The sequence below is a fragment of the Chiloscyllium punctatum genome, chromosome 20 (assembly GCF_047496795.1).
Source record: "Chiloscyllium punctatum isolate Juve2018m chromosome 20, sChiPun1.3, whole genome shotgun sequence".
NCBI lineage: Eukaryota > Metazoa > Chordata > Chondrichthyes > Orectolobiformes > Hemiscylliidae > Chiloscyllium > Chiloscyllium punctatum.
In genome coordinates, this window is record NC_092758.1 from 58350777 (window position 1) to 58364919 (window position 14143).

The 14143-nt window shown below is 40.3% G+C and overlaps 1 protein-coding gene across 3 annotated transcripts in view; it reads right to left on the bottom strand.

The window, feature by feature from the left end:
* Window positions 1-14143, bottom strand: part of sh3tc2 (SH3 domain and tetratricopeptide repeats 2) — an 87562-nt gene that overhangs the window by 17421 nt on the left and 55998 nt on the right. For all 3 annotated transcript variants that reach the window (XM_072590970.1, XM_072590968.1, XM_072590969.1), the window contains 4 exons: window positions 6710-6902; window positions 6018-6094; window positions 4227-4422; window positions 2355-2488 (listed from right to left, as the gene is read on the bottom strand). In XM_072590970.1, coding sequence (XP_072447071.1) covers window positions 2355-2488; window positions 4227-4422; window positions 6018-6094; window positions 6710-6902 — 600 coding nt within the window. The remainder of the gene's footprint in view (window positions 1-2354; window positions 2489-4226; window positions 4423-6017; window positions 6095-6709; window positions 6903-14143) is intronic.

Sequence of the window (14143 nt, forward strand, 5' to 3'; positions counted from 1 at the left end):
TTAGTATAAACATAAGCGAACACCAACAGATTTTGTTTTACCAGGTACTCTGCAGTGAACTCATAAAAACATCAATTCCTTTACTATAACATTCAAATTCCAGAAAATACTACAAATTCTTTAAAAGAAATGTATCAATCAGCAATGTTGCCCCCAATAATACAAATAATCATGGCAGGAGCAAGTCGCTGTAGATGCTAGAATCTGTGCTGAAAACAACAAATGCTGGAGATCACAGTCGGTCAGGCAGCATCCATGGAGAGAGAGCAAGCTCATGTTTTTAGTCTAGATGACTCTTCATCAGAGCTGAAGCTCTCTCCATGGATGCTGTTTGACCAGCCATGATCTCCACCAAATGATGTTGCAATACAAATAACCAACAACTTATGACATGAAAATTTCAATGCAGGTCTTTTTTTAAATACTTTGAAAGGAGTTATATTAATTTTACTCACCCTTTTCACTTTCTGACATTATTTCTTGCAATTGGCATTTAACTACGTTAAACATATATTCTTAGAAATAGAGAACATTGGTTCATTTTTATAACCATTCTACACCTGCATTGTGTTTGTATATTTTAGGAACAAAGTAGATGAAATGTCCTGGTCACTTTAGAGTATAACCCACAACAAAGCAAAATTCAAAATTAAAGGCCACAGAAATGATGCAATAAATGGATTTGCTCAGACTATAATAATTTAGTTGGTAATTAAACATGCTTGGATTATAAATTGATACAATAAACTGTGAACATCTTTTGAATTTATATTTCATATATCATTTGATATTTTAATTTTCTTCGACTGAAAGACTTCAAATAACCCACATATCTGTAACTTTATTGTTAATTCATCACAGTATAAAATGCCATCACTTTCTTGCAATTAAAAATATTCTTGTAACAACCACCATGACGAAACTCTAGGGCAAGCAGCAACACATGACAAGATGCTAATTACTTCCACATATATTCACTAATCACACGTTGTTCTTTTCGGGATATAAAATAAGTAATAACCTTCAAAGTTAGCCTGTAATATGAGAACAAACATCATAATAATATACAACAATTAATTCTTAAATTATAATTAAATCTAGCTCACAACCTGTTTAAAACCATTGAAATGTGTTTCTGTTGGAGCAATTTTACTGTCACTTTAGTTTTCTGAGCAACGCTTTAAGACCTACAGTATGAAGGTCAGGGACCTGGAGCTGAATTCGAACACTCTGCCAGAAGTTTCAAAACAGGAAATCTGGCACCTCTCAGACCTAAGAGATTGCAAGGTGTTGAAAGAACTAATTATAAAGTAGAACAAAATATAACTCAAGCCTCAATTAGGCTGCATGTCGGATGTATGACATGGCAAGTTCCAAACCCGTTGATGAAAGAAGATACAGATCATGCGCTGAATCATAACAATGGGGCAATATGCATACCAGGGGAAATTCCAACGGAAATGACAAGCTGTTTTTACAATTGGTTAGCTTATTACCACATTCTTAATGGGGAATCACACTATTATAAAGGAATGTACCTTCTCCTCCTAAAACTGTGAGCATTTGAGCTAAAAATCAAGGAGGCTAATCTTCAGCAAATGCACAGTAGATCATGCGCTTTGTCCAGCTGTGCTTATTGAGAAACATAAACAAAAAAACTCATGATTATTCAGTGCACTTAGCTGGCAGAGAAGACCTGACACTGTAGTGTTAGGGAACCAGGTTTGAAGTGTGAACACATATATTTAGCTTGTCCAATGTGCCATACTTTGAATGCAAGCCTCTTTTAACAGTCCTCCATACAAGTTTCAGGCCATTTCACGAAGGCACTCATTAGAGATACTGCAGCTGACTGTATGGAGTTATATCTTTAGACTATCAGACTGGGTGAGCTAATTTGCTTTCCCAGTCATGTTGCCTCCAAACACTCATGGTCTTCTACTTAAACATGTTTAATAGCCAACAGGGTTTTACAGGACAGCCAGCACCTATGGGACCATATCCCAGTGAAAGTCAGCACTTTCAGCACAGTAGAAATGGTGGAAGGGATAAGAATTGGAAGATCAACCATAAATTAACATCAGCAAAAACATAGGAGAAAGTAAGGATTGCAGTGCTGGAGATCAGAGTCGAAAGTGTGGTGCTGAATTTAATAATAATTTAAGAATTAGTTGTTGGATATTATTATGATGTCTGTTCTCACATTACAGGCTAGCTTTGAAGGTTATTACTTATTTTATGTCTGGAATTCCTGATGAAGGACTTATGACCAAAACATCCATTCTCCTGCTCCTCGGATGCTGCCTGACCTGCTGTGCTTTTCCAGCACCACACTCTCATCAGCAAAAACTTACCTAAACGATAAACTGTGCTGATGTCAGTTTGGCAGAGCTTGTTCAGGAGATTGATGCAATGCTGTTCATCAGGTTTTTTAAAGGTAACCAGAGATGATTTTTCTTCATCGCTTATAAACAAGAGATGGGCAGCCCTGCAAAATTAAAGTTTAGAATTTTACTGTAACTGGATGTCCAATGCTTCAATTTCAATCAAGCAAAATGCATCAAATTAACCAACAACTGAAGCAAGATTTTTAAAATAAGTGGTATTTGCACTGATGAAATTTATCTTGAGATGGAAAGTCATGAGATGGACCTAGTGTATGTGCTCTTAGCTCTGCAGTAGGAGGGCTCAAGATGAAAATTTACCCCACCTTATTGGGTCATTCAAAAATCTCCTAAACTGCAACACATGTCATTATTTTGGTGTGCAAAGGAATGTTTTAGGTGCATGCCAGGTACCAGGTACTAAAGTAAAAACTGGTGAACCTAATGCCTGATTCCTAGTCTGCTGTCATTTTGACCAGTGCATTCCATTGGGTGGTCCAGCAACTAACTAGCAGGTGGCAGTTTCTTTAACCTGTGTCTTAGTAGTTTATTGGGAGGAGCAAGAGCCACAGATTCCCTGTTCAGCAAAGCCTGTTAAGCAAGAATAAAAGACTTGTGAGACCTGATAAATCAGTGTTTCTCCAGGGTCCACACAAATTAATGCTAGCTACTGTGATTTTCTCCCCTCCAATGATAATGGTTCCCTCTCTATCTCTCTGTTGTAAGTATTTTGCGATAGTCTGTAAACATGCCCTACAGCATGACATCCACTTGGACTGACTGAAGCCTAAAATTTGAAAGCAGTCTGGGCACTCCCATTGAAAGGAGCAACCAAACAACCCGCCCTCTCTTCAGGCACCTGATTATTAAATTTCATCCTAATCTGTTATTATATAGAGATTGCAAGTTGTCACACAAGGCTGCTATCAGACACAAAACATGACTTTCCTGTGTATATTCTTTTTCAGAAAATCATTCAACAAAATACTTGTTGCTCTGCCCATAATTCCCCAAAACCTTCCACAGTCTAGACAGCATTTATTTTAATATGAATTCCCTAAAATCAACTTGATCTTCTAAAGTAAGGCTAAATCAAGTAAAACCTTAGATTATCCAACCTCATATCTTAGATGTTTCACCTTATTTGGCTGCATTTCTCAAAATGTTCTCGGACTTTAACAGCAGAAGACCATCAATGCTGCTCACTACATTCCATTAACTTTCTCTGCATTTGTTTACATAGACTTATTTCACTCAGTTGATTATAAAATGTATCATTGATTTCTTTAGTTTGGAAGCTGCTCCAAATTTTGGAAGGGACTGAATAATTAAAATTGTCACAGTTTTGAGAATGTGCATATTAGCCTTTAAGTTGAGAAGTTACTTCAAGGAAATCTCTTCCGTACAAGGCATTTCTGTTTTGATTGGCAATGCCCTGACAGCACAGAGATGTAGGTGAGTTCAGCGAAACTATGATCACTGAACAGCAGCAGAAATATCAGTGATTACTGCTTGTACCACCAGAGGGAGCACAAAACTGAGATGAGGTGCTTCCTCAAAGTGAGGAATCGAAACTGCCAATGAATAAAATCACTCAGCTAGAATGTGGAGAGTCCAGAACTTGTGTGAAACCCTGAATAGAAAACATAAAGGGAAACATAAAATTGAAAACTGAGAAATATATATGAATATTTCACCTATGTGCCCAGTAATGTGTGTTGGGAAATTTCAATCATGTGCAGAATCAGCACGATCAACGTTATTCCAGTATTAAAACTATGAATCTTAGTTGAATAATGAACTTTTTTTTAATACTGTTCAAATCAGAAGCTCTTTACTCACAATGCTGTGAATTGGTCAGGTTGCATGTGTCTTACTTGGACAAACCCAGTTTCTCCAGAAGATAAAGACTTTCCCAAAACCCACTGCAGGTTAGAAAGCAGGAAGCCGATGATCTGAATTCTTTCTCCTTTAATGAAATGCAATTCATCTGCCTCGCCCTCTTGGTAATCCATAGTTGCAACACAGGTACCAGTACCTAAAGGCAGATGTTACTTGTAAGTGAAAAGTTGCAGGAAATATTGTGGAACCTCTTTTGTTCATCTTAATTTAAATGACAAATAATTTATGTTTCGGGTCTGGTGACCCTTCCTCGGACTTTGCTAAGCTTTTCTAGCAACATCAGTTTTTGTTTCTGGACTACTGCATCTGCAGTTCTTTCAGTTTGTATTTAATTTAAATGACATCTGGCTTAAAGAGTATAATTTCCATGAACACACTCAATCTCTGTTTAGATATACATAATGGAAATCATGCAAATCTGCAGGTGCTTGTCACAATACAGCAAGACATAGACAACATTTTGGGCTGATAAGTGGCATGTAACCTTTACACCACAGTATCAGGTAATGAACATATCCAACAACAAATAAGCTAAACATTGCCCCTTGACATTCAATGGCATTATTGAATACTGTTCTATCAACTTCCTGAGGATTGCTATTGACCAGAGACAGAAGTGGACTAGCCACATAAATTATTTGGCTGCAAGAGCTGGTCAGAGGCTAGTAATACTGTAGTGAGTAACTCACCTCTTGCTTCCCTAATACCAGTCCACCAATTGCAAGGCGCAAGTTAGAAGTGTGATGCAAAACTATCCTCTTGCCTGGAAGGATGCAACTCCAGTCAGACACAAGAAGTTCACAGGATCCAAGACAATGCATCCCACTTAATGGCATCATATCTACTACTTTCAACTGTCCCTTCACCACTGATACACTGGTTGTAATTCTCTCGCCCATCTACAAGATGATCTGCAATGACTTAACAAGCCTCCTTTGACAGCACTTTCTAATCCTGTGACCTCCACCACAAAAGCAATAGATACAAGAGAACAAGTCCCTCCTCATCCTAAAGCCTAAATCCACACACCATTGTAACCTGGAACTACATTGCATTCCTTTACTGTTGCTGAGTCAAAAATCCTGGGTCTCCCCTGTTAACAGCACTGCAGACACCTCTCCACTTCAAGAACTGCAGTGGTTCAAGGCAACTCACTGCTACCTTCTCCAAGGCAATAAGGGACGAATAATAAATGCTGGCCTAACCAGCAATGCCAACATCTCATGAACAAATAAATTTAATCAAATGCTGACTGCCATTTGTAAGTGTACAAGTTCCACACTCTTCTTAGACAAATACTTTTTGCACCATTTCCTCAAGAAGTTAATTCTTCAGAGTCAATTTTGTTTTAAGTAAAGTATTATTGTTCACCAACTTCCTTTTACTTATATACACAGCATAGGCTTTCATTAGATTCTCTCGCCCATATAAAACTCATCACCCCATCAAATTTGTTGGAAATTAACACTCTCACCCTGTGAAACCATAACAATGGAAAAGGAGGATAATTTGAGACAAATGAGCATTGTTCAGAGTTAATTCTCTAGCTGGCTGTATACTATACTTAAGCAACAAGTGTCGAGTGTAACAAAATAGTAAAAGAGAGTGTTCCACTGCCAATACCTAAATTTAGTGAGCGTAAAATTGAAACTCACCTGAATCTCCTATGTATTGATTAAATGTTAGAAATGAGAATCTATTGTAGGAGAAATGCAAAATTATTTTACTTACCGACTGACTGAGCAAAGTGGTGCTGTTTAGCTTCCTTATATCCATTGAATTTTTCTGCTCTGACCTTCAGGAACCATCTGTGAATGAATGCCACTGTATTGTAACTAATCAGCGACTAATAAGCAACAAAATATTAGTCAAAAAATAAATATTCAAAACAGATGTTTGAAATGTTTCAGATTCTTCAAAATATGCCTTTGAGTGCTGTAATTTCTTTTCAATTAGCCTTAATCTAGGTATGGATGTCACTTCATTGACTAAGATATATATTTTCAAACTGGACCAAACAGCTTGAATCAAAATTGTAATCTGTGTTTTAAGGGAGACTATATATTCTTCTGAGATTAAAGAAGATATACACAACAATCCTAATATAGTTCCATTTTAATACTGCAGTTGCATTTTGGAACTGAAACAAAAGTGACTTGTGATACAGTGGGTTTTCCCTGTGAGTTTCTCACTTCACTGAAGTTAAAGCGGAGAAGTGGAAACACAATTGAATTTTGTCATCTTATTTTCCAAAAGCAGGAATCCTAATGCTATATCATTATGTTCTGGCAGAAAAGCAATTTTCCAGCTTCTCTATATGGCAGAAACAGGCAGACGACTCAAACGCAGTTAACTGAGTTTTAAGGGCGGTTCTATAATTTTCCACCAAGAAAAATACAAATGGGAGAGATTATTTTCCGTACTGGTAAAAAGGGTAGAGAAGAGCCTGTGGTGCAGATACCGGAAGAAGGCCCGTTTCATTGGTCGAAAGTGAAGTTGCTTCCCATTTTAAGGTGTTTCCGATATCTTTAAGCATGATGAGGTCATCCTTGCAGATGTGCACGTCTTCCTCTTCATTCTTCAGAATATTCGATAAGATTCTGGTGAAGAAGGGCCCTTGACATAGAAACACAACAATTTCAGAAAACTTTTAACAAAATTAAGGTGCAATTAACAGCACAACAGAGGCGTAAACTTTCCTTTTACATTTGTTAATGAAATCTAATTGCAGCAATGAACACAATTTTGCCAATTTAATTTATTGGGTTGCAAATATTATTGCGGCACTTGAATTAATCACAAAGCAAAACAATTCAACATTTCCTTAGGTGGAATAAACTCAAAACCAATTAAACAGCTAAATGGTAGGAAGAACTGTGAAAGACAATATAAAAATTGTGTACAGTTCTAAAGGGGATACAGGAACAGGGGATCTGGGTGTATAGGTGTTCAGTGAATTGAAAGTGGCAGGCAGATGGAGAGACCAGGGACCAAAGTGTATAGTATCCTTTATAAATAGTAACATAGAGTACAAGTGCAAGGAGGTGATATTGGACTTGTATAAGGCACTTGTTAGACCTCAGTTCAAGTACTGTGTACATACTAGATGATAAGATACAAAAGCAGAATTATACCATTTGGCCCACTGAATCTGTTCCACTAATCGATCATGGCTGATATGTTTCGCAATACCAATCTTCTGCCTTCTCCTTGCAACTTTAATATCTCTTACAAATCAAAAACCTACCTCTGTCTGTAATACCCTCAGTGACTTGGCCTCCACAACCTTCTGTGGAAATGAATTCCACAGATTAACCTCTCGTTGAAGAAATTCCTCCTCATCTCAGTTCAAAACGGTCATCCTTTCATTTGGAGGCTGTGCCTTTGAGTCCTGGGGCAGTCCAGAACGAGAGGGCATAGGTTTAGGGTGGGAGGGGAAAGATATGAAAGGGACCTAAGGGGCAACATTTTATGCAGAAGGTTGTATGTGTATAGAATGAGCTGCCAGAGGAATTAGTGGAGGCTGATACAATTGCAGCATTTGAAAGGCATCTGGATGGGCATATCAAGAGGAAGGAATGAGAAGGATATGGACTAAGTGCTGGCAAATGGGACTACATTAGGTTAGGATATCTGGTCGACATGGACAAATTGGACTGAAGGGTCTACTTCCATGCTGTACATTGCAATGACTCTGTGGTCTCTCCTACCAGTGGAAACATTTTCTCCATGTCCACTCTATCCAAGCCTCTCAGATAAGTTTCAGTCAGATCCCTCCCACATCCTTCTAAACTCTATTGAGTTCAGACCCAGAGTCCTCAACTGTGATAAGCCCTTCATTCCTAGTATAATTCTTGTGAATCTCCTCTGGACCCTCTTGGACAGCAGCATATCCTTCCTTAGTTATGGGGCCCAAACTGGTCACAATATTCCAAATGGGGTCTGACCAGAACCTTATACAACCTCAGCAGTACTTCTTTGCTATTGTATTCTTGCCCTCTTGAAATGAATCTGATATTGCATCTGCCTTTTTAACTGCCAAGTGAACCTTCATGTTAAACTTTAGAGAATCCTGAACTAGGACTTATAAGGCACTTTGTGGTTTAGATTTCCTAAGTTTTTCCTCATTTAGAAAATAGTTTACATTCCCATTCTTCCAACCAAAGTGCATAACATTACACTTTCTCACATTATATTACATCTGCCATTTCTTTTCCCACTCTCCTAGCCTGTCCAAATCCTTCACAACACTACCTCCCACTCCACCAATGTTTGTGGTAATCTTCAAACTTAGCACCAATGCCCTCAGTTCCTTCATTTAGATCATTAATGCATAACATAAATGGTTGTGGTCCGCAATACGGACCCCTGCGAAATTCCACTAGTCACCATCTACCATCCTGAAAAAGACCCATTTATCCCTATTCTCTGCCTTGTGCCAGTCAGCCAATCCTCTATCTATGCCAGTCCTTGCCCCTAACACCATTGGCTCTTATCTTATTTAACAGCCTCCTGTGTGGCACCTTGTCAAAGGCCTTCTGGAAATCGAAATACACCACCTCTGCTGGCTTTCCTTTGTCTATTATTCATTATCTGCTCAAAGAAGTCTAACAGATTTGTCAGGCATGACCTCCCTTGACAAATCCATACAATTCAACCCTTTTTTAGAATGTACTTCCAAGTACTCCACAATCTCATCCTTAATAAGGGAACCTGAAATCTTACCAATGACCAATGTCAGGCTAACCAGCGTATAATTTCCCATTTGCTGCCTCCCTCCCTTCTTAAATAGGGATGTATAATTAGCTATTTACCAGTCCTCTGTGGTCCTCCCCAACTCCAGTGATTCCTGAAGGGTCACTGACAATGCCTCTACAATCTCCTCAACTATAGCCTTCAGAATTCTAGGGTCTAATTCATCTGATCTAGGTGATTTATTTGCCTTCAGATCTTGCAGCTTACCCAGCACCTTTTCCTTAGTGAAGGCCACTACACTGACCTCTAACTCCTGATTCTGTAAGTTCTAGTATGCTACTTGTGTCTTCTACCATGAAGACTAATGTACCTGTTTAGTTCCTCTGCCATTTCTTTGCTTCCCATTACTACTTCTCCAGCCTCATTTTCCAGTGGTCCAATACCCAATCATGTCTCTCTCTTAGCTATCTAAGAAAAACTCTTACAATATTCTATTATATTACTAGCTCCCTTACTGTCATATTTCATCTTCTCGCCTCTTATTGCTTTTTTAGATGTCCTCTGCTGGTTTTTAAAGACTTCCCAATCCTCTGGCTTCCCACTAATATTCACCACATTGTATGCTTTTTCTTTTGTCTTTATGTTGTCCCTGACTTCCCTTGTCAGCCAGGGTTGCTTCATCCTACCCTTATTATGTTTATTGTTCCTTGGGATGAATTTCTGCTGTGGCTCTTGAAATACCCCCAGAAATTCCTACCATTGCTGCTCTACCACCTTTCTTGCTAGCCTCCCTGTCCAATCATCTCTGGCCAACTCCTTCCTCATGTCTTTGTAGTTACTTATATTCAATTGAAATACCATTACATCTGATTCAAGCTTCTCCCTCTCAGATTGCAAGATGAATTCTATCATATTATGGTCACTGTCCTCTACAGGTTCCTTCACCTTAAGCACTCTAATCAAGTCTGCCTCATTATGCATCACCAAATCCAGAATTGCTAGAGCCCTAGTGGCCTCAATCACAAACTGCTTTTAAAAAAAGACCATCTTGTAGATATTCCACAAATTCCTTTCCTCGGGATTAACTACCAAACTGATTTCCATCTTTCAAGTTATTTTATTCCCCACATCATGACAATTATTCAGTGCCTTGTACATAACTCTTGTCAAGGTCTTTTCTCCTTTGTGGTTCTTCTAATCTGCCCACACAGATTCTACGCCTTCAGACGCTATATCACTTCTTGCTATTGATATACAGTACTTTCAGTTCTTACTAACAAGGCAACGCCACCTGTTCTGCATATCTGACTATTGTTTTGATAGGATGTATATTCTTGGATATTTAGTTCCCAGCCATCATCCCATTGCAGCCAAGTCTCTGTGATGCCTATAGCATGGTACCTGCCTATTTCAATCCGTGTGACAAGCTAAGTTACCTTGTTGTGCATTTAAGTACAACACTTTCTGTCCTTTCAATTTATTAATTTGTGGAACGGTTTTGTTGCCTGGCCAGAATTTATTGCCTGACCCTAAATGCGCCCGCGAAGATGGTGATGAGCTCCCTTCTTGAAGTGCTGCAATCCATGTGCTGTAGGTTGGTTCACAATGTCCTTGGGGAGGGAATTCCCAAATTGTGACCCACTGACAATAATGGAACAGTGATACATTTCCAATTCTAAGTCAGGATGATGAGAGGCTTCGAAGGGAACTTGAAGGTTGTGGTGTTCCATGAATCTCCTGCACACGTCCTTCATCAGTCATAGAGATGTACAGCACGGAAACAGATTCTTCAGTCCAACCCGTCCATGCTGACCAGATATCCCAACACAATCTAGTCCCATTTGCCAGCGCCCGGCCCATATCGCTCCAAACCCTTCCTATTTATATATCCAACCAGATGTCTTTTAAATGTTGCAATTGTACCATCCTCCACCATTTGCTCTGGCAGCTCACTCCATACCTGTACCACCCTCTGAGTGAAAAAGTTGCCCGTAGGTCTCCTTTAAATCTTTCCCCTCTCACCCTAAACCTATGCCCTCTAGTTTTGGATTTCCCCCACCCCAGGGAAAAGACTTTGTCTATTTACCCTATCCTTGCCCCTCACGATCTTATAAACCTCAATAAGGTCACCCCTCAGCCTCTGACGCTCCAGGGAAAACAGCCCCAGCCTATTCAACCTCTCCCTTTGGTTAAATCCTCCAACCCTGGCAAAATCCTTGTACATCTCTTCTGAATCCTTTCAAGTTTCACAACATCTTTCCAGTAGGAAGGATACCAGAATTGCACATAATATTCCAACAATGGCCTAACCAATGTCCTGTACAGCTGCAACTTGACCTCCAAACTCCTGTACTCAATACTCTGACCAATAAAGAAAAGCATACCAAACACCTTCTTCACTATCCTATCTACCTGCGACTTCAATTTCAAGGAGCTATGTACTGCACTCCGAAGTCTCTTTGTTCAGCAACACTTGCTAAGACCTTACCATTAAGTGTATAAGTCCTGTTAAGATTTGCTTACCCAAAATACAGTACCTCGCATTTATCTGATTTAAACTCCATCTGCTTTCTACTTGGAAGTGGTTGTGGGTTTGGAAGATGGTGTCGAAGGATCTTTTGAAAATTTCTGCGATGCATCTTGTAGATCGCACACACTGCTGCTACTGAGCATCAGTGGTGGAGGGAATGGTTTTTTGTGGACATGATGCCAATTAAGTGGGCGGCTTTGTCCTGGATGGTGTCAAGCTTCTTGAACATCGTTGGAGCTGCATCCATCCAGGCAAGTGGGGAGTATTCCATCGCACAGCTGACTTGTGCCTTATATGTGATGGAAAGGCTTTGGAGAGTCATGAGGGGAGATATCTGCTGTAGTGTTCCTAGCCTCTGACCTGGTCTTGTAGCCATTGTGTTTATGTGATGATCCAGTCAAGTTTCTAGTCAATGGTAACACCGAGGATGTTGATAGTGAAGGATTCAGTGATGGTAACACCATTGAATGTCAAGGGGCAGTTGTGAGAGTGTCTCTTATTGGAGATAGGCATTGTCTGGCATTTGTGTGGTGCAAATGTTACTTGCCATTTATCAACTCAAGCCTGGATCTTGTTCATTTGGACATGCACTGTTTCAGTATCTGAGGAGTAGCGAATGGTATTCAACACTGTGCAATCATCGGCAACCATCCCCACTTCTGCCCTTATGATGGAGGGAAGGTCATTCATGAAGTACCTGAAGATGGTTAGGCCTTGGACACTACCCTGAGGAACTCCTACAAAGATGGCCTGGAGCTGAAATGATGGATCTTCAACAACCACAACCATCTTCCTGTGTGCTAGGTATGACTCCAACCAGCAGAGAGTTTGCCTCAATTCTTAGTGATTCCAGTTTTGCTAGGGCTCCTTGATGCCATACTTGGTTGAATACGGCCTTGATGTCAAGGGCTGACATTCTCACCTGCCTTCTGGAATTCAGGTCTTTTGTCTATGTTTGAATCAAGGCTGTAATGAGGTTAGGAGCTGAGTGGCCCTGAAGGAACCCAAACTGGGCGACACTGAGCATGTTATTGCTGAGCAGGAGCTGCTTGACAGCACTGTTGGTGGCAGCTTCCATCATTTTACTGAAGGGATTGGATGGGTTGGATTTGCCCTGCCTTTTGTGTACAGAACATACCTAGACAATTTTCAGGTAGCTGCCTGTGTTGTAAGTATATTGAAAGAGCTTGGCTAGGGGTGTGACAAGTTCTGGAGCATTGACTGCCCCACTTCTCTTGGTCTTTCCCTAATCTGCTGTGCCTGAAGTTAGATTCCTGACGTTTTCCATCCTCTGGTCTAATATTAGTTCTGAAAACTTTAATAACCCTGGCTAAGCACCACACCCACCCCACCCCCCACCACCCCCCCCCCCCCCCCCCCCCAACAACTTTAACTTTTTTCCATGCAACTGAACCCACCCATCCACTACTTTGTTAAAAGCCCTATTCACAGCCCTAGTTATGTGATTCACTAGGACTCTGGTCCTGGTATGATTCAGTTGGAATTTAGGAAACATGTGAATGCATTGGACAGAGTGCAGAAACAAGATTGGTTCCAGGGATAGAGAACTATGAGGATGGACTAAAGAAGTTAACCTTCTTCTCTCCGATGATAACTGTTGTAAGAGGAGATCTGCTAAAGGTTTTCATGCGCAAATGATAGAGCAGATAGAGAGAAAAGAACAAGAGATTTAAAGTGATCTGCAAAAGAAGCAAGAGTGAAGTGAGGAAAAGCTAGTAGTTGTGGAGGTCAGTTAGCTTAGTTGGCTGGTTTGTCATGCAGAGTGACGTCAACAGCATGGGTTCAATTCCCAGAGTGGCTGAGATTTACACAAAGTCCCCACTTTCTCAACCTTGCCTCTTGTCTGAGGTTTGGTGACTCTCAGATTAAACCACCAGCAGTTACCTCTCTCTGGAGAGCAACCCGTGGTCTGTTAAGGCAATGGTCACTTTTAGTTAATGCCTGGAGGTTTGGTGGAGACAGATTCAATTAAGGCATTCAAGAGGGTGTTGGACGATTATTTGGATAAAAATAACATGTCAGGTTATGGGATAAAGCAGAAGATTAGCTGTAGGCAATAAATCACATTTAAAGAGCCAGTGCAGGCATGATGGGTTGAATTTCTGTGGCACACCATTTCTGTGGTTCTACAACCCTCGCACTGTCACCTAAAAATTTACATTCAAGCTTGGTATCTGCAAACTATAACTTATCTTAATTTATATATTGTTTCCCATTTATTGCACTTTTTTAGATTAGATTAGATTACTTACAGTGTAGAAACAGGCCCTTCGGCCCAACAAGTCCACACCGCCCCGCTGCAAGCGCAACCCACCCATACCCCTACATCTACCCCTTACCTAACACTACGGGCAATTTAGCAGGGCCAATTCACCTGACCTGCACATCTTTGGAGTTGGGAGGAAACCGGAGCACCCGGAGGAAACCCACGCAGACACGGGGAGAATGTCCACACAGAGAGTCGCCTGAGGCGGGAATTGAACCCGGGTCTCTGGCGCTGTGAGGCAGCAGTGCTAACCACTGTGCCACCGTGCCGCCCACTTTCTAGAGTTTAATTTTATGGATCTTAGCTCTAAACTCAAGTCTGCATACAACCACTCTCAATGTCACT